At 43.5% G+C, this 27,574-nt stretch overlaps 1 protein-coding gene across 2 annotated transcripts in view; it reads right to left on the bottom strand.

Moving 5' to 3' along the window:
- dpp10 (dipeptidyl peptidase like 10) overlaps nt 1-27,574 on the bottom strand; it is a 249,493-nt gene that overhangs the window by 121,070 nt on the left and 100,849 nt on the right. The window contains exon 1 of one of the 2 annotated variants that reach the window (XM_030111149.1): nt 4,886-4,956. The exons of the other annotated variant lie outside the window; for it this stretch is intronic. Within the exon in view, the coding sequence (XP_029967009.1) occupies nt 4,886-4,942 (57 nt within the window). The 5' untranslated portion in view covers nt 4,943-4,956. Of the gene's footprint in view, nt 1-4,885; nt 4,957-27,574 lie in introns of those variants that run through there. 2 annotated transcript variants of the gene reach the window in all.

Below are 27,574 nucleotides of genomic sequence, written 5' to 3'. Positions count from 1 at the left end.
CAGCGCCACCGGGGTCACCGGGAGAGGTCGCCCCCTCAGTCGGGCCGCATTATGTTCGGCGGTTACCGGAGGCAGACGCGCAGCTTGACACTGCCCGCTGCCAAATGAGCCGCCTCGCTCCGATTCCTCTTCCAGCCCTGGGTTTCCGGAGCGTACGGAGCTCCCGGTCAAAGTTGACCGTATTCCCTTTAAAAAGGCCAAATCAGGGCTGCAGTGACACATGAGGAACGTTCACACACATGCTCACAAAGCCATTATTACGTCTGGAGCCCTGCAGGTTATCGCGTGTGCCAGGAGAAGGCTGAAACATGCACAGCAGAGAGAAAACAATTCAGACAGGCAATTTCCAATCCTGTCCGCGGACGAGCAGACAGCCCAATGTGAGAAACACACGGAGCCAATTTCAAGCGACGCCTTCAAACTGAGAGACTCCAGACTGTGAAGTGACAGTGTTAACCACTGCATCACCGAGACACCTGCAGTCCTCCACCGCTGCCTGCTTTCACCGGATCCCTGACATTATTTAAGAGGAGCTCACTCTCCAACTGTAGATTTTTCTCTAGGGCGACCAAACGACAGCAGCATTTCTTCTGGGTAAAGGTTTTATGGCGCCATCAAACACGTGGCGCAGCAGACTGGGCAGCGGGCCTGGTCTGTGTTAACACTGGTATGAGGCTGCTTGTTGGATCAGGTTTATTGGAACAGAACAGGAGTCTGCAGCCTTTATGACTAGACGAGCCGATTATCCATCAAATAAAACTTTTCCTGAGCTGCACAACATGCTAAAATCTGAAATGAGGAAAAACAATAAAAACTGCATTTAATATTTACAATTTAGATATACTTTACCGTATAGTTTCCGGAGCTAATTTTAGCATTTCGGCTGCTAATCCAGAACGATCGTGTCTGATCATGTCTTCCCGTTTGCATGTAGACAGGATGAGACGGAGCTTCACGTCACGGTGTGTAACTGAAGCACCATCGGCGTCATACGTGTGCGATCTGTCATGTCCGTTGACTGTGGGAAGGCTGTTGATCACATTAGCAGCCATTAAAAAGAAAACAAAAAAAAAAAAAAACTCACCAAAAGTAGAGCCGTGGTTTCATGGAGCTAATTACCATCCTGCCAAGAATTATTCCACATTTTAAAGCTTCTGTACTCTAATTAACTTTCTCTAATAAATCTTTAAAACTACTATCCAAGGGGAATATGTTCAAACAGCTTAATCCATCATAAAATTACTGAAATTCATCAAAGCTATTAAAATAAAGGGTGTGAAGAATTAACTAAACCGTGTGTTTTGGGGTTTTGTATGAAGAAAATCTTTTCTTTATTTTTTATTTTTATTTTTTTATTTTTTTTTTTTTTACACCTTAAAGTTTTTCAACTTTTCTTTTTCCTGGTGTGGAAATGAAACAAAACCTTTTTTTTTTTTACTGGCTGGTTCAGGTGAAAAAACAAGACGCGAGCCGGCTGCCGATGCAGCGCCACGGATGCTTCAAAGAAGAAAAAGAAAAGAAGCTGCAGAGTTTATGGATTTTTTGCGCCTCGCAGTTCCTGCCAGTGTTACTTTGTTTGTCAGTGTGGCGAGAAAGCTCTCAACGATCTCGCCAAAGTCACAAAGAAAAGCATTCAGTGCAACTACAATGGCTTTAAGTGCAGCAAAGGGAGGCGCAGAGAGTCCTTCAGTCCTCTCCTTCACCTATTATTTAACGATGCCTCACTGTTTTCCCCTCCTGTAATTCCCTCGGCATCCTCATGCAAATTTGATGAAGAGCGACCCCGCTCGGAGTCGTGCTCGCACGCCGCGGGTTGACGGGCCGGGGACAGGAAGAGCCAGACACGTGCGTTACGCAATCACTCCCCAGCATGGGCCAAAAACTCACTTGGGCTTTCCGACCGCGCGCCGCCGCCGTTTTTAGATCCAGATCAGCTCGCTTTAGGATCGGAGAAACTCTAGAGGCTTGCAGGGGGAAAAAAAAAAAATCAGCAGGTTCCCGTTTCCAGAAGGCTTCCCAGAGTGCTTGCCTCATAAATAGACTTCAACGGTGCAGAGTGTTAAATTTAGCAATGCCACTTTTGTGCAGTAGGTGGTGGAAGTGAGTGGATGGCTGAAAATGCTAATTATATCGTTTTCAAAATGTTGGTGGTTAAACGCAAAAATTCTTCAAAACCAAAACTGTGCATTTCACTAGAAATGGTGTCATGTGTGGAAAATATAACACCACACATTTGTCTTATTAAAGGTATCTGATGTAACGCAGCATCAAGACACAAAGCCGCACAAAGCTGTTAAAGTTAGCAAACTAGCATTAGCATAAAAGCCTGCAAAAGCCTCAGTCTGAGAGTGACTTCTTAAAAACATGAAAGCTGGAGGCTGCAGAAACTGCAGGGGATAAATCATCAGGAGGGAGGATTTAAGATTGCACATATTATTTTCTCAGAAATTCCCATTTATTCATAACAGGCTGAAAAAAATCATGCTTTCATGAGTTCCAGTATTAACACGTCATGGTGGATACATGTCATGAAAGTCTGAACAGCCGCATGCATCCATTCACCAGGATGTCATGCTGTGACTGACAGAATACTCTGCTGCGGTCCACGTCTTCCTTTTAGATGCTGCAAAGCTCCTGGAGAGCGAGGACCCTGAGCATCCAGGGCTACTGTGATCGAACAAGTTGTGGTTAAAGAAACTGTATGTTTGCTGTTTGGAAGCAGTTCGGTTACCGGAGAGACGACACGTCGCAGACGCAGATACCCTGTAAGTCACGCTGAACAGTTGTAGCAACCGGCCGGGAAAGCACAAATAATCTTTATAGCAACCTAAAACAAAGCCGTAAAGATCTGAGGGTCTGAAGTGCTTCACTGGTATCTGTTATAATCCAGCATGGTGTAGTCATTGTGTTGGTTCTTGATATGAAATCCTCACTTTTTTTTTCTCTTATTTACAAAAATGTGGAGCTGAAAAGTAATTTCTCCTCCACCGTTAATGTCCTCAAAGTGAGTACAGTGAGTGAAGAAGGCTGGCAAACCACATTCCATCACAGAGTCACGTTTACCAAGTCACCATCCCCCTGATGCACGCGGAAAGATAATACCATCATACACTTAAGTAGCATCGCAGGTCGTGTTGCCATGGCAACACTCATCAACATTAACACACATTCATTATCATGCTTTCCTTCAACCACGAGTTCAGACTCATCTGTATGTGGCCCCTGAACTCAGATGACTTTGATGCACTAAACACACACACACACACACACACACACACACACACACACACACAGACTGACGACGGCGCCCTGCAGCCTCACAAAAGGCACCAAAACACTGTCTGCACCGACAGCCGGCTCCATTAACGAGCCCTCGCAGCTGTGATCAGACGCTACAGTATCATCACTAATTAAATCAGTGAGCACTGCTCACACAGAAAACCAACAACGTGACTTTGGAAGACGGCCCCGGGGCCGCCGAGCAGCCTCTCCGCAAGAGGAGCGGCGAGCACGTCGGATTGCAGCCGCCTCCCGGGAGGCCCTCCGAATAGTTCAGGCTCAGAAACTCAATTATCAGGCCCGAGGTTTTGATTTCTTAGAATAATAAGGCTACAAGGATGGATTCAATTAAGAGCGCCCAGAATATGTTGGAAGGGAGATTACATTTGCATCATCTCTACAATTAGATATTGTCTTAATAGAAAAGTACACTGTGGATGTTGTGCGTGCCTGGAGTGAAAACTAGAATCATTTATAGAAAGAGGGGGGGGGGATCAATAATTGATGGTGATGGAGGCTCAGCGGGTTGACAAAGACAAAGTGTGGGTGAAAGTAAGGAGATTACATGTGTGAGTGAAAGGGGGCAGAGGAAGGTTTATCAAGAGCTCACATGAAGCATTGAGAGAGACAATTATCTGTTTGCTGCAAAGGAGGAAAGGAGGAGAGAGTTTTCTGGTTGAAAATCAGAAATCCCAAAGCGCACAGACTCCAGCATTACTGCAAGTCACGTCCTGATAACAACATTTAAACCTGTAGCATGTCTGATACGAGGAAGGAACCTTGAAAACCAGCCTGGAGAAACAACATATGTGTATAACACACAACAGCGATGTCACGTCATTTGACACGAGCTCAACAACAGAAACATAAATGTATCTGTTACTTGTAAAACAGGATTTGTGTGCCTCGAATTAAGAATTTGTGAATGTGTAAGTGTTTTTGTGGAGAAAGAGTACACAACAACAAATTTCACTGTCACAGGAGCCCAAACCTTTTCCTATACCTTTATAGATTGATAAAAATGATTGCAGTGTTGCAGCAACGCCACCTGTGTAGAGGTGTCCACGTTGCCCCCTCCCTCCCCTCCATCTCCATCTCCATCCACATCCACTGTGATGAGTGCAGCGCCGCGCGTAAAGCTCGTGCCTCTGCTGGGGGGGGGGGAGGCAGGGGGGCGGGGTGGGGTGCAATGCTGTGCCTATCGGGGGTTGGGGGGGGGGGGTTACGAAATGATCTTCCAGGACTGCTCTCTTTCAAGGTGTCGGGAGAGGGGGAGGGGGAGGGGGGGGGGGGGGGGGGGGGGCAGCTGACAGGAGGCAACGGCTGAATTACAATGCGCCCTGCGCAGTCCTCTCCCCCCCCCCCCCCTCTCTCTCCCTCTCTCTCTCTCTCTCCCTCCCTCTCCCTCTCTCTCTCAAAGCCCAACTTGCCCTGGCCCCTTCAGCGTGCAGCCTCCTGATCCTCATCACAAAACCGATGCCAACCGGAGAATAGATGAACGAATTAAACGCACACGCACGCACGCACGCACGCATAGACACACGCACCGTCACGTCAAAGCGCGTGTGCGGAGTTGCCCGTAAAGTGTGAGTGTGAATGCGCCCACCTCGTCCTGCTGCGGCTGGCCGGCTCTCTGGTTCGCCTGCTCCTTGGTGGCTGTCATTGTAAACTCCTCGGAGGCTTCGGAAATAAATTAAAAAAAACTTGCTGAGAAAACCAGGACAGATCCTCGCGCCTGCTTTTGATTCTCTGCTTCTTTTGGTGCGCGAAGGAGCGACGGCAGGAGGAGGAAGGAGGAAGGAAGGAGGGAGAAGAGAGGATGGATGCGAGCGGCGGTGCGCGCAGCGGCGGAGCGGGAGGCGCGGATCCGTCACGATTGAATCTCACCGACGAGCAGCCAGCAGCCCGGGCACAGCAGCCTCCGCTCCGGCCGAGGCAGGGGGAGAGTCGGGCTCGTTATCAAAGCGAGAAAAGCCAAAGAGCTGTCACATTTTAACCCTTCACCTCCTCCTTCTGCTCCTTCACACACTTGTGCCGCGCGTCTGGCTCAGGAAGGAGATGTGGGCATGAGAAATAGTCTCCTCTCTCTCTCTCTCTCTCTCTCTCTCTCTCTCTCCCTCTCTCTCTCCTCTTCACCGTGATGCTGGTGTTTTTGAGGATATAGTCCCACACGTAGGGGAGGAGGAGGAGGAGGAGGAGGAGGAGGAGGAAGGTGTTCAAGTGGTCTTGTGAAGGTTTCCAGACAGGAGGGGGCTCATTCTCTCTCTCTCTCTCTCTCTCTCTCTCTCTCTCTCTCTCTCTGAATCAAATTAAAAAAAAAGAAAGAAAAAACATCCAGGACAGGAAGACATGAAATGTAACGTCTAGCAAAAGGGGGCGGAGCTTCAAATGCATCCTACAAATGCAGCACAGAGCCATTGGTCACTTTATCAGGTCCCTGACCTCTGCTGGACGTTACTGATTCAACCCGGCGTTGAAGCGCTCCTCCGAGGGTTTCGGTGCATATTGAAATGATACAGTCACACAGCTGTTGTGGTCTGAACATCTGAATATCTCAACCCTCCACATCCCACAGGAGCTGGGACTGCGGAGGTCTGTGGAGTCCAGAGAACTCATTGTGTTCCAGAGAGCAGCTTGAGATGATTTGATCTCTGTGAGCTGGAAGTTTCCATCAGACGATGATCCACTGTGGTCCTGAAGGGACGGACATCAGTGTTGCCAGACTGGGCGGGTTTCCACCCAGTTGGGCCTAAAACAAAAATAGCATTGGGTTGGGATGAGAAAATTTGCTCTGGTTTTCACAATATTTGGCATTTTCATTTCTTTTTTTTTTTTATAAACTATTTACACCCATTTCCAAACCCCCCCAATGCACCACTCAGCATGATATATGAGCCAGATTGAGCATATGATAACGCCATGAGCCGCCATACACTGTCTGTGATTGGCTAGAATTCACTACATTCACTGATTTGATTGGTTAAGGTCTGTGTCTTGTGTGTGCGTTCATGTGTGTGTGTGTGTGTGTGTGTGTATCAAAGAGAGAGTAAAGTTATTGCCAGGCAGACTGAACAATTTTTGATTAATTGAACTGCACTAAGTTGGATTTAGGTGTTTGACACTGTTTGTGGGGAGCCTTCTGTCTGTCTTTATTCAGTGCAGTTGTGAGCTTATGACGTTATTCTTTATTGCAAATAAGAATTTTATGGTTTTAATGAGTTTCTACAGAGACTGAGATTTTGACTGGTTTTTATTGAGTTGGGTGGGTTCCACGTTGTGTTTGGGCTGGAAACAGTGAGTCGGATGTGGTAACCCTAATGGACATCCTCAGGCAGACTGTGGAGTTTCAATCTGCTCAGTTGATGCTGAGAAGAAAATCTCTCACTGCAGCAGCAGCTGAGCCGTCGATATCAGGCAGGATGGATCTGAGCTTTCATAGCGTTTACAATAAATTCTGAAGACATGGGGACTCCTCAGACCTTCTCTGGTCCGGTTCTGGTGGTCCAACTGTACCCTGATTTTCCAAAAGCTCCAGATGCTGTTTAACACACCACAGGTTGGAACCACGGGTTATTTCAGTGACTGAATATCGTCTTCAACATCCTGAGAGAAAATCGTTCGTCGTGTTTTGTTTGAGCAGGGCATTACAAGTCAGAAAACACAATGGAAAGCCTTTTGGAAATACGAATTTAAAAAATATGACAGTCTGGAAAACATCTAACACACACACACGTGCGCGCGCGCACACAGAAATAGTCCAACGTTCGCCTGCTATCAAGCTGAAAACATGCTTTATTTATGTCGTAGTGCATACTGCTCTGAGTTTATTGATTCATTCACGTCTATTTGTTTAGCTGTGCACCACCAAACACACACCATAACATTCATAGCCTCAGCGAGTTTGTAATTCCAGTCCCTGGATGAACACAGAGGCAGAAAAGACTCAGCAACTCAAGCAGGAGGACAATTTAAAACAAACAATGGAAAATGCCAAAAAGCACAAGGTAGAGTTGCAATTCTTCAACGATACCAACTTTTTTAGTATCTTAGAAATAGTATAAAGGCCACAGGATTCCCGGGTCGGATGCAAACCAGTATTGCATTTGCACAAACCCCTGAAAGAGGGACGTAGTTTTCCACACATAGCACCAGGCTCCCCTCAGGAGCTGTCCATGGTGCTGAAACCTCTGCATGATAACACTGCGCCGTGCTGTGGACCTTGCGCACTAAGATAATAATAATGGTGATTCAATGGGTGAAATGTGGATGCCATAACCATATTTAGTGCTCAAAGTGAGTTTTCAGCTATTTCCCTTTGCAAATGCACAAAAACAATCCAGATACTTGGTTGATGACGTAGGGAGAAGCAGTGAGTGTAAATGCACTGCACAGGCGTTGGGGAGATAAGAAGACCAGCTATTCATTTATTACACCGTAAAAGCAAAGGAAGAGCAGGCATCCTGCCGAGTTGTTGACTATAAACATGGAAGAGGTTGAACTTGTACTGTTTCAGATCACGTCTTGTTCCATTGTAAGCAAGTTCTTCAAGACAACAGTGGAAAAGATACAAGCCATTGAAATGAGACAGATCCAACACAGCTAAAAAGTTTGAGGCTAAAGCCAGAAACTTTTCCTCATGGCCCCTGGTAGTTGAACTTTAACCCTCACACCATCATCTGAAACACATGAAGTTGCCCCGGTGGTTCCTGGTTTTAGGTAAAAGTTCCTTCATTCTAAAAGCAGGTTTTGTTTCTCAGAAGCTTCTGCTCAGCTTCCATCCAGAAGCTCCCACAGTCATTAAAAGTGAATCTGAATGTAGCTGACCAGCAGCTTGTTAGCACTGCATTGTTGTTCAGAGCTGTTAGCCGAGAAAAGACACTCAAGAAGCAGCTGCTGAATGACACTCGGAGAGAAACAAAGAAAGGAATTTCTGTTGTTCTACGCAAGATCATCGAGCAGGAAGGCCAGAAGCACACAAGGATGAGAGGCTGTGATATTGGAGGCTCACATCTCTAATGCCCTCACCAGACGCAGATCAATATACTTTATATCTGCGTTTGACTTTCGAAGCTTGTTAAGGATCGTGAGGGCTAATAATCACACACTCGCTAACCGCCATGCACACCAGCGTGGAGGCACACACACTATGTTTACACACGTCACTGTGAGGGAACGATATATGAAACTTATCAAATAAGACTTTAATGTTGTTGCTGAGCGTGGCCACAAGAACAGGGTAATAACAGAAGTATTCAAGAATAGTTGGGTTTTCTGCCATTTCTACGCAGACAGATTGGAGTATTTTCAAAACGTTTCCATTTTTCAGTGACTCTGGGCACCGTTGTCATGTCAACGGAACAGCTTCTCCTGGTGGGAAGCTGCTCAGAGCAGACCTGACAGTCGTCGGGTGGAACGACCCTCCTGAACCTGCAGGACATTTACATGCAGCCCCGCAGGTCAAAGGCTGAGACGATTCTGCATTTCAAGCCATGCCAGTAAGTCTCTCTTCTCCTCGCTGCCATCAGGCCGTCGCTACAGAAGCCCGAAGGCACAAACTGAGAAGATGAAGAGGAGTTTCTTCCCTCAGGCCATCCGCCCGGACTCAACAACAACAGACAAGACAAAGAATTTTCACTATTTTCTGAATAAACGTTCATTTTTTCCTACTGTTTATATTTCGTCTCTATGCCTCCTTTTCGTGTTCATAATTTGCCTTCAGATACAGGCTCAAAAACACATTTTACTGCACTTTGTAACAGATATGTCTGTGAGAAAATAGTTAAATCTTGAAGAGTCGTGACATTTTGAAACAATGAGAATAACAAAAGCATGAAATGGTAAGTGTTGGAGCACAAAGCAGCTGAGGACAGATAAGATTGATCAAAGCGCCACCAACAATTTTAATAAGGGCTTTTAATTACGGTTCATAGATTTTTGAATTTTATTGTTTTGTTTGCAGTAAATCATGCCACACAGCCTCCAAGCACAGTCAAAGTGCCACTCACATTCAGGGGAAATGACTCAATCTCTTTGAAAACTTCTTATATTTAAGTGGTTTAATGTCCACGGCTTTTTTTTTTTTCCCTCTTCACAATGGTTTTCCCTCCACGGAGAGCAAAGTTTTAACTCAATTTCGAGGGAGCGTACAGTTTTTTTTTTATCGATACTCTGACTTTTACACTCCAGCTGAGCGTAACGGCTCTTTGCAGCCATTTCAGATTTTCGGCATTTCCACTCAGAGGTGTTTATGTGCTTAAAAACGAGAGCAGTGGTGGAAACAGTGCCCATCAACAGCGCATTTCACAGACATATTCAAAGTGAGCGCACTGATTGTATGGAGTGTGTGGATGCCGTTTTTTTACTCAACAGATCATCCACTGACATTAACACGGGATGGATTTGAGCTTTCAGGGAACAGAGAGCAGCAGTGAAACAGCGGTGAATGAGACGGAGGAGCATCGGTTCACCGTCACGTGACTGTCTTCATTAGATTCTCCTGTTTCCAGTCTGGAGAAAATTACAATGTGAAAATTAGTAAAATGCTGAACTGTGAATGATTGAAATCTTAAAGAATGAAATGACCATTTAGCATTTTCTTTATACTGAGTAATTTAATCCAATTTTTTTTTCTTTTTTTTATCTGAGTTTGTTTTGGGTTTGAGTGTTTGTAGAGGATTAGACATTTTTCGTCTCTTTTTCTTGACTTCACATAGTGTGAGACTTCAGCAGTTGAGGAGAGCTGAGAAAAGTATGATCTAACCTGGATGGTCTTAACTGTTTCTCCTGAGATTCTGGAAAATCAAACATTTTGAAACACGGGAGGTCGATTTTTACAGACTTCATTTGAGGAGGATTCAGTTGAGAAATACAAAATGAAAATATTTGATCCATTTATTTTGTATTTATATTTCTCCAACTTGAAATGAACTGATAGTGTTTTTTTTTTGTTTTTGTTTTTTCTTTGTGCTATACGCAAAAGACTTCCAAATAAACTATGAGTTTTGTGATCAAATGTTTATTTTATTTTAAAGGACAGATGAATATGAACAAAAACACAGTGACTGCTAGCATTCTGTAAATCAGTACGGTATGTCTTAACCACAGCAATCTTGAAATAGCAGTAGAAATTAAAAAAACTATGTGTGGTATATCACACAAACAAAACACCCCAACTCAATAAAAGAAAGGCAAAAAACAAAAAAAGAAAGGGAAAAAAAGGAACTCTTAAGCTCCCCACCCCTTGGATCCAGGACTCTGCTTCTCACTGGCTGCTGTACCTGCAGACCTCGGAGGAGAGTCAGGAATGAGGACCAAGCCTCTACTGAACTTTTAATGTGTGGGTTATGTTCAGCAGTCAAAGGTTCCACATCTTCATGCCTTCAGTTTTGTTCACTGTGAACATTTTATTACATTTTCAGCTGTTTTTGTACCTGATTTTTGCTGTTTCATTTTTCTTTTCCAATGTTTTTCAGACAATTTGGACAGAATAGAACAGAATACAATATAATAAAAATACTTTAGGAATCCTGGAGAGAAATGAAATCTCAGCGTGTGGGACGCGCCACACGTCGTTTCTTACACCACATTTGAATTCACTGTTCTTTCATGTGCCCACAAGGGGGCGGAGTACAGCGACTATCCACCTGTCAAAAATAAAATAAATAAATAAACAAATTGGACGGCACTTCTGTGTCCCTCCTGAAACACGGCACCCCGGGTGGCTGCATCGGTCGCCTACGCCCAGGGCTGGCCCTACTAATATCTGATAATCTGTGGCTCTATGATGGGCAGATGAAGCTTCATGAACCACTTTCTTTATTTTATGACGCCACTAGATGGCACTGTCTGTTCAAGAAATGGTTGAGAGCACACTTCATAGCCAGTCATCCAGCCTCTGTTTTAGAACCAAGACTGCCATCTGGTTGCCTTGTAAACCAGACCCGGCCACTCCTCATCCGTTTGGATTTTGGAGATGAGCTCAGTCTGGGTAGGAGCCCATAGAAGGGATTTCACGCAGTCCTGAAACGGCCGAGCCAATCAGCATTGCCGCTTTTTGTTTTCAAATTTTTTTGGCGAATTCTGGTGGCTAAACCGGAAGTGACGCTATCGTTGCGCGTATCGGAGACGACGGACTTTGACTTTAACCATCGTCTGAAAGCTGCAATCAGTAAAGTTATAGCCAAAATACCAAGAATTACATCAATCAAGCAAGAGCAAGAATCTGCGCTTGGTGAGTTTCTAACAGGAAAAGACGTTTTCGCATGTCTTTGCATGTAAGGAAGCTAGAGCTAATGAGCTAATGCTAATCCTTAGAGAAGCGAACGCATTTTGATGATGTATTTGTTTTGAAGCGCTGATTGGCTGAGGTGCGCTGTCAGTCTAAGGAGTAACCGACACCCCCTGCAAGAAGTTTCAATGGGCTCCTATCCAGACTAAGCTTAACTCCAAATCCAAATGTGGATGAGGAGTGGGCGGGTCTGGTTTACGAGGCTAGCCATCTGGGAGCTTCAGAAAACAAAGACAGTGGTTCATGAAAGGTCATGAAGCTTAGTCTGCCCGTCACTATGGTTCTGTTACTTTCGTTATTTTCCACATGCCACTTAAACTTTGGTTCTTCCTCTTGCCGAGCCTAAGATCTTGACGCACCGGTCCCATCAAACATTTGGGTAGACTTTAAAGCCAATCCAAAAGGTCAAGTCGTCCAGCTCCTGTCCCAGAACAGGACCCATCGCCGTCATTGTTCTCCTCAACTCTTTGGGTGACTTCATGAAAATGAATGAAGCTGAGATTTCTTCCATTTGTTTTTCACGTGCAGCCGTGTAGACACGCATCACGTCTGACAGGCGCGGAGTAGAAAATATGTCAGCGCTGAAGAACCAGTCCGCTCGTATTATAATAAAGGCAGGAATCGATCGGCTCCGTTTTGTGGACGGGGGTAATCAATCCACTTTGAGAGGGAAGCGGTCCAAGTCCGCCCGCGGCTCCGCTCGCCGCCGCCGTGTGCTGGATTATGATGGAAAGCCAAGCTGATCATTTAGTTATCAGAGGTCCTTTTTCTCTGACAGACGAGCTCGTTCTGAGATCCGTGATCACTCCCGGTCTGTGCAGCGTCTTCGTTTCACTCACAGTCACGTCTCGTGTGCCAGTCAGAGCCGCTTTAACGTGTTATTAAAACCCACGGCTATTAGTGTTAGTGAAATGACACTGTGCTGCTGATGGGCCATTATGCGCGACATGACATGAGCAGCTAAAGCTTTAAGGTACTCCTGACAGGAGATCAGGCTGTAAATATCTTCAGATCCCAGATCTGCTTTAATTTGCTCCATTTCGGCTCTTTGTTGCAGTAGAAGAGAGGTCTGCAACCTGCGGCTCTCGAGCCACATGTGGCCCTTTTGTTCCTCTGCATTGGCTCTCTGAAGCTTCCTGAATGCAGAACAATTTTCATCCTTTTGTTATCTTTTGAAGTTTTATTTGTTGGCTTGTATTTCTTTTTCCAAAAGACTCTCCTGGCTAAAATCGCTAAAATTGCTGTTTAAAAAAGACCTCGAACTTCTGAAATTGCTAAAAAAAAATGAGTATTACAAGGGTGAAAAAAGTAGCTAAAATGTTTGGAACATGTCAAGGATAGAGCAAAAACAGGTGAAATGGATAAAAGGGATCAAATAGCTGATATAAACTGAAAAAAGGACAAAAGTCAAATTAGCTGAAAAGGGTTAATACTTAATAATAATAATAATAATAATGCATTGGTTTTATATAGCGCTTTTCAGGACACTCAAAGACGCTTTACATTGCATTGCATTATTCATTCACACCATACTGGGTGGTACTTCTGTTATGTTACAGTCAAATCTGACTGATTTAAACATTTTAGCTCTAAAAATGTTATTAATCTGTTCAGATTGACCTAAGATTTCATTACTTTGTCCACACAGAAGTTTTGAACACACAAAATTAAAGTATGGATTTGCTTACAGTTTTGTGAGCTTTATCCAGCTATCAATTCTCTCTTAATGTTCCAGATCAAAAATGCACATTCCCACATCCTGGACTGAGAGTTTGGTCTACACTGGGAAACGTGCAGTCGCTGTTCCTGAGAACAACCAAGCGTTTGTTCTGGAGACGACTGCAACATAACATATGATCATTTCTTCACCTCCACAAACTGACCGTGGTGTGGACGATGAAAACAAACAAACCCCAGCCGCCTCCCGCCTTACTGACCATACCGGCCAGGGGCCGTTTCTCCTCCTGACTTGCCTTCACCGATACTCACATCCTCTGCACACAAACGCAGCTGTGAGCACCAGAGAGGAAAATATCAAGTGAAGTTTTGGGAACTTTTCCTTTGTAAACAATTAAAATATTCAGTCACTTTAGAGTAAGAACAGAACAGGTGTTATTTTTCATACTGTCACAAAAAGTAATTCATTTATTTTTTTTCTGTTAAAGTCCAACTTCAGGAAATAACATAATTTGAGTTGTTTTTCTATTACTTTACTAATTTAATTCCATGAGAAAACAAAGTTTTATATATGACAGAAAAGTTGTGTGATTCACTAATGGAAATACCTGAATTGATTAGCAGACGCTGTAAATGATTTGATGCAGTTTTTGTGTTTCTCTGACCAGCAGTGAGGGGAGTTTCATTATTAGTCAACTGTGTCAGAAAATTGTCAAAACGAATGAACTAAAGCCCATTTTATTGAATTTACCAGTTTGTGGAGGGAGTCGTTATAGAACTTCACTCCATTTGATGTCTTAAACTAGAAATGATCTGAAAACCTGCTTGATAACGTAGAGCTTCATGTACTGTATGTAACCACTCTCATAAAGTTCCTCTTTAACTATTCCAAATGCTTGTATTCCAAAACAGGCAAGTCAATTCAGTCTGCGCTGCAGCGTGAATCCTTCCTCAAATATCTCCAGGAATCATGGGAAATGCCAGCAGAAGACCTTCACGCCGGCTGGGAGCGCAGACTAAACATATCTCTCACCTATAACACCGACAGTCAAGTATTGACACCGTCTGTTTGACCTGCTCCTCCTTCAGAATGTCAGAGACGTGAAATTAATCCAAAGCAAACACGGCGTGGAACAAATGCACAAACTGCAGCGGGTGGTCGGCCTCCAAGGTCAGACCAGTATTGTTGTGTTCCGATAATAAGTTTAGCATCAAAATCACACGGAGTTATAAAAAAGAAAGGAAACCTCTGGTTAAGTGCATTAGCGGAGCTTGCATTAGCATAAATTCCTCTTAACCTTTGCTTGTGTGCGCCACTTCCCGAGGGAAACTAATGGAGTTTGCCTGTTTGCCGGTGAGGGAGCGACGCTCAGCTCGGATCTGCTCGAATGATGAATCGGCACGATGACCTTTGGAGGATTGCTTCATCTAAAGGTAAAGGTTGAATCTACATTGCTTAACCTCCTGCACCTTCAAACTTCTGCAGCCTCTTTTTATATAACATTCTGATATTCTGGGTTTTACGCGTTTGTAAAGTCGGTGATGAAAAGCCTGATTCGAGTTATGATTAGATAACAATGACTGCTGTGAAAGAGAGCAAATCGGGAGTCATTTGAAACACAAAGAGGCGTCTCTAAGGAGAGAAAGATGCAGGAAGAAATAAGAAAAAAATAGATTTAAATCATTAATTAATTTTAACAACAATAGCTGGGTGACGCTTATGGGAAAGGTGCAAAATTCTACTTCATCAACAAAAATGAGCAAGAATCAAGAACACAGCTGAGAGATCAGCCATACGTAGCTAGCAGGTTTGTGAAAAACTGAAAAAAAAAAAAGAAACTTAAACAGCAATATTTGCTCAGATTCCAGTAGTTTCACAATCCTGATTTTCTGTCATTTGTACAGAACAGAATTCAGGTGTGATATTTGTGACTGTTTCGATCAGTCCAACCAGCAACCTGAGCTCATTCATGTGAAATCTGCCAAATTCCAATTCGACACAGACTCAAAATCCAGATCACTCGCTCAGAAAATAGAAAAGGTACATTTGATTTTCTAACATCTGTGTCCTGCCAGTTTAGTGGATCCTTTCAAACAATCAGTCCTGAACACAAACTGTTCCACACATGTACCAAACATTTGGCCTCAGAGCACTGAGAAAGCTAACAAGAACCTCCTGGGAAGAAAGAAGACATGAGACGATCCGCCATCGACTTTTCATGACTGAGCAGACGTTCACGGCCTGATTCGCGTGTGCTTGTGCGGCCGGAGCTCGGCTCGCGCGCTGATTGCAGTCAGATTGCAGCAGGATCGCACTTCTCTTTCACGCCACTTCACACGGAGCGCCGGCTCGATCGGAGCAGCTTGTTTAAGGTCTGGCGAGGTTCTCCGAGCGAACGCCGCTCTCTGCTTTGTTTCTGAGGCTTCAGTGTACAGCGCGGAGAGAAAGAGAGAGAGAGAGAGACAGTCGAGGTTTTACAGCTAAGCAGGCTGAGTTACTGTCGCAAAGAACAAAGAGAGCACTTCAAAAAATACAAGTTTAGAGTTTTGCTTTAGTACGATTTTCTTTCTGTCAACAACCGTCCTCTTGTCAAATATTTCATTAAATTCCAGTTTACTGAAAGGAGGAAAATGTGACTAGTAAAGTCCAATTTAAAACAGGAAAGAATTCATTATTCTGACCCTCTGTTATACATCTACAGGAAAAGAAAGTCTTCCTGATGAGTATACGGAGTGAGACTGAACCCTTCAGCAGGCTGATTTAGCCACTGTTTGAAGTAGGTCTGTAAAAGAGCAGTTTCACTGTAATATTTTCAGAACAACAGCACGATCTGTGTTCTTCTTTCACCATCACTCAGTGTTTTTGAGCGTGATTTACAAGCTGAATGTCCGTTGTCCGATTAAAATAAGCCAACATGAAGAGCGTGAGTCGCTGAAGAAGTGCCGACTTTGTTCTTCACAGAAGAGATCCGTGTTGTGATCTCTCCTGTGGTCAGAAGCGGCGGGCGGCGGCTGCATTAATGTGAAGCTCTGAATGTGGAGCTGCTCCGGTTTCGCGCCGCGGCTGGAGTTCGGTCATGAAACTTTCATCAGCGGCGAGGTGGCGTGGCGCTCCGGAGTGTCTGCACTAAACTGCCCCCGGGTCATAAATACTTTATCAACAGCAGACACCTCAGCAAAACGCCTCCCCGGGGCCCTCTTTCCCCTCCCCGCCGCCGTCCACACTGCTGCCAGGTTCTCTGAGAAGACGTATTTCACCTTCGCTGCACGTTCTCCACCTCCTCGTTCGGTTTGCAGACATGCTTCTATAGCATTCATTTAATGTCTCAGAGGTTTCACACTATGCAGAACACACACGGCCAAACTAACATATTCAGACACACAATATTTTTAACTGAGCCTCTCCTTCGAGCTCAGGTTCTGGTTCAGACTGGTTTAACGACAGCATTTCTATGAGCCATAACGATAAATCACTGTCAGTGCGTCTTCTCTAGGGTTGCCAGATCTGACTCACCGCTTGCAGTCCAAACACAACATAAAACCTGCCCACCTCTCTGTGGAAACTCATGTTAAAGCTAATATATCTGTAATAAAGAACATGTCATGAGTACAGAACTGCACCAAATGAAGAAAAATGGAACAAGAAGCCCGGTTGGATGGAAACCTGCCCAATCTGGCAACGCTGAGCTGGGCCTGGAGTAGACGTGGACAGACACAGACACAGAACTAGCCTGTTGTTGGGAGATCTCAACTAGAGGGACTTTTAGACCGACTGAAATTCAGGACCAAGGCTGGACTTACTTCCTCATTAAATTGTTGAAAAAAATTATATGTTGTGGGACCTTTAAGCAAAGCAGACTCCGGATCAGAGTAATCACAAATAAGTACTAGATTAAAAAGAGGCTTTATATACTTCTGGAGGCTCGTGAACACAAAAATTAAGGCTTGAAATTAATTTAAAAAATGAAAAACTTAAAAATAGAGTCGAGGCTGCGCCAGGTCAGCATTCTGGTCAGAACAACCCAAAGTTTGAAAAACAAAAAGCAAGTCAAAAAGTTGCAAAACATGAGTTGATTCTCTCTTTTTTAGCTGGTCATTTCTTCTTCTTCATCTTCTTCTTTTGTAGAAAAAACAAGCAATGATGCAGCTGGGAAGACCAAGTCATAAAGAAGCAGCAGCAGAAGGAGTCCTGCTGCAGAGATGTCAGCATCAGAAGTCTGAGGTCTGATCTTCACACCACTGAGCCGGTCTGGATGATACATGAGGAGACAAAAGACTCTCAGAGAGTCCAAGAAATGCTTCTGAACATCAGATTCTCTCTGGATTAAATCAACTGCAAATACAAATACAGATGAAATGCCGTCTCGGTTATTACTCCAGGGGATGCAAATGAATGCAAGAGATTTTTCAGATAAAAAGGCCGAAACTTTGAAGCTGCGAGATAAAACAGCGACGCCGTCCTCAGTGGAGCATCCGCAAGCTAGCTCTGCATCGTCAAAAATAGATGATTGTCTGTATTATTCGCATTTATCACTCAAGCCATCCATTATTGGCTCTGTCTGGCACAATCCCCCCTCTGAAGGCGGCGGGTTCTTTTTTTTTTTGCATTGCAGTCTGTATTTGCATATCTGCACCAAATGCAGCGCCCCGACGCCGTGAATACCGACATCAAAACGGTCAGTTGGCTCCAGCTATTGAGGTTCTTCAAACGATCTGCCCCGGGCTGTGGGAACATCACACACTGAATGACCAGCAGAAGCTGCTTTTCATCGTACGAGCGAGCAGACAAGATGACTATCCTCCAAAATGATTCATAACAACAAAAGCCAAGACGGGGGGGAGAACGTGCCGATGAAATAGAAACGATTTAGCTCCATACAGAGCAGGAACGAAGGAGAAAAAAGTCCAACGCAACCATCGTATCTATCACGATCTAACGTCTGTGTGTCGGAGTAATAACAGTAATTATGTGATTAGGTAGGATGAATAGCGGGTGGACTGATGGAGGACCAAATGCCATCACACTGCTTCAGATCTGACAAACACTAATTCGTTCACGGCGCTGGATGCAGCGGGGGCTGGGATTCCGCAGCACCCCGGCTCCCCGCTGTTGACTTTGCCACGTCATTCCTTTATTTCCCCCCCACTGATGTACTTCCTTCATTACAGTGGTGTTACCCCACTGTGCTGTCGAGGGGCGTGTCGGACGGGCTGAATGGAATCCTAATGAGAGTGTTGTGGAGGATCGAGAGGCTCTCCGTCGCCGCTCCATCAGACCGCTCAGACTCACTTCCAGCTCGATTTACTCTATTTTTGCAGGTGATCAAATGGCATGTTCAACAAGTTGTTAACAACTCTCAGTATTATGTACGAAGCTGTTTGTGAAAATCAATGCTAAAATTTGGTGCACTTCTAATAATAACCGTTAATAACAATCAGGCCTACTTTCTTTTGTCGTCAATGGAGCACCAAGTTTTTCAAAAGACTGAGAAGGTTTGGTTTGGTTACACAGTTGGCACATTTTTATCAAAGCGCTTCGGGTTGTACGATATTATCAAACACAGCTGGAGTTCCTCAAGGATCCATTCTTGGTCCTCTGTATGTTAGCTTGGCTTCACCACTTCCATGCAGATGATGTATAACTGAAGTGCTTTTGATGATACAAATGAAATAAAATGTAATTTAGAAAGTAATCACATGCAGCGTGTAGCTAATGTATCTAGAGTCTGTTCTAATTTAAAATCTGCAGCTATGTAACCAACGGCGGACAATTTCTATTCAACCACAGCTGCTAACTGCAGGATGAACACATGAAACCGTTGGATGCCGTTTACAGATAAACTGTGGCAGGGATACATGAAACCCACGGAAAAAAGTGCATTCACATACCTCATCACGACTGAACCCAACACTGATAGAAACATCTAAAGATTTTACAAATAGACTGTATGACTCCGATAAAACCATAAACTACCTTATCGTTTTTCAAACTTTATTAATATTTATTTATTTCAGATTCAAGAAAATGTCCATATTGCTTGATAATACCACAAAGTTAGTACAATCAATAAAAGGATAAAAAACTAAAATAACAATCATAAGAAACCTTTGTATGTTTGCTCTGTCAGTTTTTTCTGAAACCTGTGCCGTGGAACAAAGCAGTTTGAACTGTTTTCCTGAGATTTATTTGAGGTTTGTACAATCACTGTCAGGGTTTCTAAAAGATTCCAGGTACTTGGACATGTCCATGAGCATCTCATAGACAGACTGAGCTCAGTGAATAACACACATTCAATGCGGTGAATACAGGAAAATGGACTAATTCCAATTTTATACATATTGCGGCTAACTGGGGAATCAATGAAGCACTGTTATGACTGCTTGTAAGCATGTGATGCTGTTCTGTTCAGCTCCAGGAGGACACTGCCTCAGCACAACAACATTGGGCCATTATTGCCATTTTTTATCAGCTGAATGAGAAAATAATACCAGTTTTAAAAGCAAACAACTCCAATGACCATAGTCTGGGAGAGATAAAGCAGGGATCATAATTGAGTTGGTCTTCTTGGTTCGGGTGTCTCATGAAAACATTTTGCCTTTTTCAGATCCAATAAAAGAAGAATAAAAACAAGCAAAACGAACAAATCAGGTTTCTGAAGTGAACCTTCTCAACCTTGTGTGGTAAGTTTTTGTTTAGCCTCTATGCCATGTGGATGAGTGAGTACAGTGCATCATCTCTCAATTGGAAGGTTACAGGTTTCATTCCCTATCTATCTACATGTTGAGGTGTCCTTGAGCAAGTTGTTGCAGTTGTGTGCGCTGTCTTCTGTGCTGAAACTAACAGAAAAAAAAAGGATTTGGGTACGTGAATGGCTGAGGAGACGTGGTCGTTATGGGATGTCCATCCTTCATCAGGAGCTTGAGGTAACGTTAATGTAAACTATATATTGTTTTACTGTAGCTATGATAGTTTCACGTTAGCATTAGCAATTAGCATTAGCATGGAGCCGCACTGAGCCAGCCAATGTTGCTTTAAACACTACACTTCCCCGGCGAATTCCTCATCTGTAGCCAATGACGTTATGATGAATATAGTTAGATCCACCGGTGTCTTCTGCGCAGGTGCGAACGCAGAATCGTGACGTAACACCACTCACACTGTACGAGCTACGGCGAGAATTTCTGACATGCCAGAAGTTTGACTGGGAGGTCGCAGCATTATCGTTAGAACGTAGCAGCAATTAATCCTTCCTCGTGAGTGTTCTCACGCTGTACGGCTTACGACCTCCCGACCGGACGTCCCGAAGCTACGATGTTTCCACGATGACACAGCGTGGTCTGCGACGGCAAAATCGTGGTGAAATCCCGTCGAAAGCGCACAGTGTCCGCCCTGCATAAAGCATTTTGGGAACCGTTCAATCAATAGTTTGTCAGTGGTTATGTACTGAAGTTTAATGCATACACTCTCACAAATGTGGGAGAAAAAGCATCAACTCTACCAAGTTAACACAACAAAATATGTCAGCACCGTCCTGGAGTTTTATCCATCAGGCGGTCTCAGAAACTGAGATCTGTTGTTTCTGGTTCCTGTAGAATCAGTTCCTGCAAAGTCATTTTTAAAGCAGTGTTTCAGACACAGGCTGCACCCAAAGTTTAAGAAACAAAAAGTTTTACCAAATCCCTCCACTGACTTTTTGCACATCGCAGAAGATGTGAAAGTCGGAGCTGTCCTGTCTTCATTCTATAACGTCCAAGCGGATCCCCGGGTCCCGGGACAGCCTTCTCAATCACAGCACATCACCTCTAAACGTCTCGACAAGTTCAGAAATCTCTGACAGAAAGGGTTCTGTCGTGCAGTAATGCTACATACCACAGACTTCCTGAGCAGGAAGTCTCCTCCCATGGTTATACTTTTAAGAATGAATCTTCAGGGTGAGGCATAACACAGCTTTTCTTTTTGATCCAATTCAAAGGACGAGGGTTCTAACTATCAATAGCAGTCTTGGCTGTTTTCAGTTTTCAATGTAGGGAAGGTGCATTAAAGGAGGGGAATGAGCTTCGAAATGTTTCCTCAAGCCTTTAGGCACGGTGAAAACTGCTCTGCTTCATGACTTGAATGCTAACAAGACCTAGATTTAGAGTTTAGGCAGCTAAAGTCTAATATGTGTCATCTTTGTAGAAAAGGTGTTTATTGGACGGCTTGTTTTGCACAAATCGTGGCTGCTGTCCTCAAACTTCAAAACACTCATGTCCCGGTGGTGTATTGTAATCTACCACCAAGAAGCAAAAAGTCAGGCTTTGAATTGTTCCTGGATCTGTTTTTCACATGGTGTCCAGTTGTCCGGTATGTTCACAGAGACCAGTCTGTATTTTTTCATTCACACTCGAAAGCACTGGACTCCTCTCCCATCCGCCCTCAGTCTCCATTTCACTGTAAATAGACAAAATGTGTTGGTGTCAGCTGTGAATGTAACAAGCGTTGTAAACGTGAATCAAACCTCTGTGTGAAACGTTTTGAGGGGAAACCTCTTGAGGTGCATCTACTTCAAGGTTATATAATACGATGCAGTTCAAATATGTCTGATGGATAAGAGAAACTGCTTTCCTTGATTGTCCGTTCTGAATGCGAGATCCTTTTTTTAAAAGACTGGAAGGTGTTTTATTGGAAGGACTTCCTCTGAGTGTCCTCCGCTGAGTCCCCACCAGCTAACCACCGACTGGATGAAAGTGCCAGTGAAAAGCCAGAATTCCCCACTGGGATCAATAAAGTCCAACATTTCACACTTCATTATAACAATATACTGCTGCACCAGTTCCGGGCACTGCAGCAGAAAGTTAGTTGAAGGGAAAGGTCCAGGCTTCTCTCTTTTTATTTCATTTTAAAGCAGTGCGGCGCTGGTGGAAGCGGAGACGGTGATGCAACACGAGTAGAAGCACAACACTTTACAGTACAGATGGTGCACAAATGAGCCCTGAAGCTGTTGTTTGTGAAAGCATAAGGCTTTTGATAACTGCGTTTTATTGACCAACTGCTTGATACTGTCGACAACAGAGTGTTTATGCAAAGCTTTCAACTGCCCAGCAGGAGTTCACCTCGTGCAAACATGAAATGGGCAAAGAAACGGCAATATCTTCAAGATTAACAGCTTCTGCTTTTCATGTTATCACGAAGGAAAAGGCCCAGTCAAGTATATGGGATAAGAACCTTGTATCTCAGCAACCTGAAAGAATAGCAAGAGATTTCAACATCTTTGAGCAAGTAGAATAAATCAATCGACATAACGTTTTAATTGATAAGTAAATGGCAAATCAAGCTAAAACATGCCTATCAAATATGACATGAACACTGTAGCTTAGGCCCCGTTTAAACAACGTTTTCAAGTGAAAATGGAAAAATGTTGCATTTTGTGTGTCTGTTTAAATGACAAACTGCGTTGGAACAAAAATAATAAAATAAACACACACAGCTGAACTTGAGCTGGACAAGAAAACGTTAAAAAATAAAACTGTGATCAACCACAGCTCATATTGATCAAAGTTCTGTATCTTTTGTTTTAGAAAAATCAGAAACTGTTAAAACTGTTCCACCAGCTCCTGTCTGGTCTGATGGACTGATGACTCGTCCAGTATTCAACATTCATCCACACTTGTCTTGAACTGATCTCCTTTTACTCCAGACCAGATAGAGCAGCAGCACTGGTGTTGGATGGAATCACAAACTCCAGACTCTCCCCAGAAAGACTGTAGTTTATGGTTTATTTGCCAAAACTGGACTTGTTTTGAGAAGTCGAGAACTCAAAGTCGGAAATTGAGTTGTCAGCTTTTCCCCTGCTAATCACTTTGATTCCGATTGATATTTCTATTGCAAAGACGTTGTGGGAGTTTAAGCGTCTCGCGTAGTAAAAGGTTTTGAAAGGTGTCTTGGATCAGTGAGAGCAGAGCTGCTGCTGATGAGGAGGGTTGATTCAGCGGTTGACTTCAGCAGAGGAAACGGGGAAAGACGCATCTGAAAGCCTCCTTGAATTTCCTCATCCCAGACTCTTCCTCCGAGCTTCATCTGTATAAAACTAAACCAGAGAGCTGGTCCACACTGAGGCCTGGGTTCAGTTCATATGTCAAGGTTTCAGCTGTTTCCATTTGTGATTTATTCAATCATATTGAAGTCTTTTCCAGCCTTGGCTGTCCGTTTCTCTATTCTACAGTTGACTCTGGCCTGTTTACACAGGATGCACCAATGTTCACATGTCCACAGAATCGCTCAACAGTTTGGCAGAGAAGCCTTCTTTTCCAGCTGCTTTTTTGCTGGAGGGCCAATGTTGCTTTACCTGAACCTGTAAAACACCCCAAAGGTGTTCGAGTGAAAGCAATCCAGACAACATGCTTCCCTCTTTTCTCCTCCTCTCGGCGGATTCGAACACACACTTTGGATCCGTGCTGGAATATTTGTCTCTGAAGCACCTCCTCGGCTGCTGGCGCTATCTGCAAAGTGTCATCTTTCCCCTGCATCCTGGCGCTCTGGTCATCCTCGAACGTGTTCATGTCAAACATACTTCATCACGTAGAAAACAGATCTCATCAGTTTTGGTGCTATCAGATTCGAGTATGCACTCCCAACAACCCTCGGGCTGCTTTTGAGTAAAGTTTTATCTTGTTTTTGTCCTTCAGTCTGCCTGAGAAACAGCGAAGGACATCAGGAGCCGCGATTCCACCGATAACACCGTGCCAGGCTGCGGCAACTTGGCCATCTGTTTATTTTGGAACAAAGTTGAGCAAGTAGAAGGTAAATATCTTGTTTTGGGTTGTTTTTGTGTGCCGCCAGTGAGACTGGAGACTTTTCTGTATGGTAATGACTAACTATCGGATTCACTTTGGAGTTGAGACAAAGCTACCGGAGTAGCTCAAAACTTTGTGATGCCCGACGCTTCATTTCCTGCACGAGCGAAGCTGTAGTCCAGGAATTCCTGATGTATAAACTGCTGTTATTAGTCACTAATGAACAGAGCTGTACATTTTAGCACCACAGGTCAATCTCCTTTTCTTCAATTATTCATCAATTATTTTGTGGGAAAAAAATTCTATGCATTTTTTTATTTTGTGACTTTGTTTCATTTAATTCTTCACTTTGCGTTGTTTTTACAAATATGACAAAATGTTCTACAAATAAAGCTTGATTTGATTTGATTTGAATTATGTTTTCTTTTGTTTCTTTTATTCAAATATGGGATTTTATCTTGTTGTGAAGCAGTGAAATGTATGACCAAGACAAATTCATGAAAAATTTACAACTATAGTCAACATGGAAATTATCTTGTTTCCACATTATTTATTATGTATTAGCATTAGGGCTGTCAAATGATTAAAATTTTTAATCCAATTAATCACAGCTTACAAATTAATCAATCACGATTAATCACAAATAATCGCAATTTCCAACTATGTCTGAAATATACCCTTTTTTTCCTGTATTGCATTAACAAAAAAACGACAGGACATGATTACATATATTTAACACGAGATGTGTTTTTTATTTAAGGCTCCAAATAAAATAAATATTCAAAAAACTAAAACATGCACACCATAACATGATGTCTGTGTGTGTGCAGTGTATTTGTACGTGCTCCGCACTTCGCCGCGCCGCTTGTCATGATGTGCCTGCGTTAAACTGCGTTAAAAATTGATTACATAAATTAAATAACGCCATTTGCGTGTTATTTTGGAACAGCCCTAATTAGCATCTTTGAATTTACCAGCTGTTTTGTTGTTGCATTTCCTTTTTTATTACAGCTTTTTTTTTTCCCACAACCTACAAACTTCCAGATGCTAAAGCCAATAAATGAGTGAATTAGTGATTGGACCAGAGCAATCAAATGGTCGCTATTTGAATTTAATGTGTGAATAACCACAACCATGACTGCTTTCCCTTTGTTTTAATAAAACTTAATGCAAGTATGGAAAATTTAATATGAAATATTTGGGCAAAATGTGGAAAAAAAGAAAGAAAAAGACTTTTAAAATATGTCAAAAACGGTGAGTAATATAGTGATGAGTCAAAATGTCATGCCTCAGTTTAAATTTGTCTTCTTTCCAACCGATTTTCAAGGTTGTTCCCTGGGCCTGGCTGGACCGTCTGCTGGGGCCAGTTTCAGCTCCCAGGCCAGATATTTGACACCCTGACCCACACAGTGCTGGCAACGCAGCGACAGCTGTTCTCCAAAAATACTACATTTGCTTTTTAATCATAGTAACTAGAAAAGTAACTTCACTTCTTTTCTTCCAAGATGTAACTGAAATCTGGGATCAATTACTGTCCCAGGACTGTGAAGCCACTGAGTCCACACAGCCAGAGAACCTCAGTAAAGCGTCTCACACTGCAATGCAAAAGTCAGCCTGACATAAATGATGCAGATCAAAAGCCAAGTGAAGATATTCAAAACAAAAAGCCTGAGCCATGCATGTCGCTCCGTACTTTTCCCTGAACTGACCTCTCGTCTCGCAGTAATTCCCACCTCCTTCGTTAAATACAAGCAGAGACATGCAAACATGCTGCTGGCCCCAAAAGATGTAATGGAAACAGATTATGCATGTACGCAGCGAGAGGAAACAGAAAGCATTATTCTAAATCAATACAGCCTGTGGGTCTGTGAACAGGGAGCTGGGGAGCGAGGGGGGGGGATGGGGGGGGGGGGGGGGGGGGCAGCTCCAGCCCTCCTCCCATGATCAAAGCCTCCTCGTCTTCTCGTGCAGCGGAGGTGGAGCGCCGCTTTCTGCATCCTGAGAGTTTGGCTGCAGAGTAAAAGGCAGTGAAAGCCTTCAGGCGCTCTTTGACATTGGATGAAACGCCTCAGAAGCTGCGGCAGCACGCCTCGTGTGAAGCCATAATAATTACTGACGCCGGGTTGGACACGATCCGAGGCGGCGGGGCGGGGTAAGACACCCCCTACTACTGGAGCCACGGCAGAATCATCTGCCTGCGGATTCTGACATCGGGAATAAACAAAAATGCAGGACTTTGTGAAAATTCCTCATTAAATGAAGTCAAGATAGGAGTGAGAGAGGCAGCCGCTGTCTCAACAGCGACGTATTTAGAATCGAAAAAATCAAATGCAAAACTTTACGTAAAGGCTGAACTTGAACTTGACATGATTGCAAAAGTTGGAACTGACCCTGATCTGGTCTGCAGAGTTTGTTTTAGAAATGCAACTTTTTCCAGTCTTGATGCTTTTCAATGGGCACAGAAATTCTAAATAAAGCCGACACAAATATTTCACGTGTCTTCATTCAATTTACAATAAAACGTAGGAATAAAACATTTTTTCCTATTTATAGCTGCCTGTTTCTTCCCAGAGGATGACCAGCATGTATATTTTACTGTGATCCTCTATGAATAAGATGGAAAATGTTGAGTGAATAACACACCTGAATTACATTATCTCAGGTCTGCTTGAGTGAAACGGCGCCTGGAGCTCACAGGCGTTTGGACCAGATAAAACCAGGAAGGCTTTGGGCTGTCTCACTGTGAAATCTGGAGGTGTCTGAGCGCTCCCTCGGGGACTCTTAAAGCCCCTTTTAAACTCACTTGCTGACGAAGGAAAATAGCCCTCAATTCAAAGAACTGTAGTGCTAAAAAAAAAAAAAAAGGAAGGACACCGATGCCGTAAAAGTGAGCAGGAATCAATTAGAAAGACTTTTGTGAAGAACTTCACACATAACTGCTTCCTTTGCATTACTTGCAATCAAACATTGCAACAATGTATTACTGGTGCAATGTTGCAACAAGGACATAATACTGCAAAAAAACTATAGCTTTATTCTGAAAATTAATGCTATAGCTGCAATTAATACAGCTCTAAATGCAGTGTGAATGGCCTCACTGCACAGAAAGCCTCTGAAAGCAATTGATTTCTGGGACCAGGCTGTTGATTTTTGATGGACACTGAAAAAAGTACACTTTGTTAAAATTCTTCAAAGTTTTGTGTTTGTTTTTTCGCTGTCTCAGTACTCCATCCGTCATTACTCATCGATCCAGCTTCTCTTCTCTTTCAGTTAATATGGAGTCGTGAAGCCTCTCCAACACCTCGCCGTTCAGCTGGCATGTTAGCCTTCAATCTATACGCCTTCTTGTACATGTTTCGTAAACCAGATCAAGATAAGCACCAATCAATGCATCGTGTGACCCCGCTGCTAAAATGCTAATTACTGAGGTGACGTGACTTTTGATCTTTGGGGGTCAGACGGTAATGTACAGGATTTAAGGGCATGCACGCTAATAATTACACAATCAAAACCCAAATCGTTCAAATAATTAAATTATTTAGGTTTACTTGGTTGGTT

Source organism: Salarias fasciatus, chromosome 16, assembly GCF_902148845.1.
Source record: "Salarias fasciatus chromosome 16, fSalaFa1.1, whole genome shotgun sequence".
NCBI classification, from domain to species: Eukaryota; Metazoa; Chordata; class Actinopteri; order Blenniiformes; family Blenniidae; genus Salarias; species Salarias fasciatus.
This window is presented reverse-complemented; position numbering and strand designations above follow the sequence as displayed.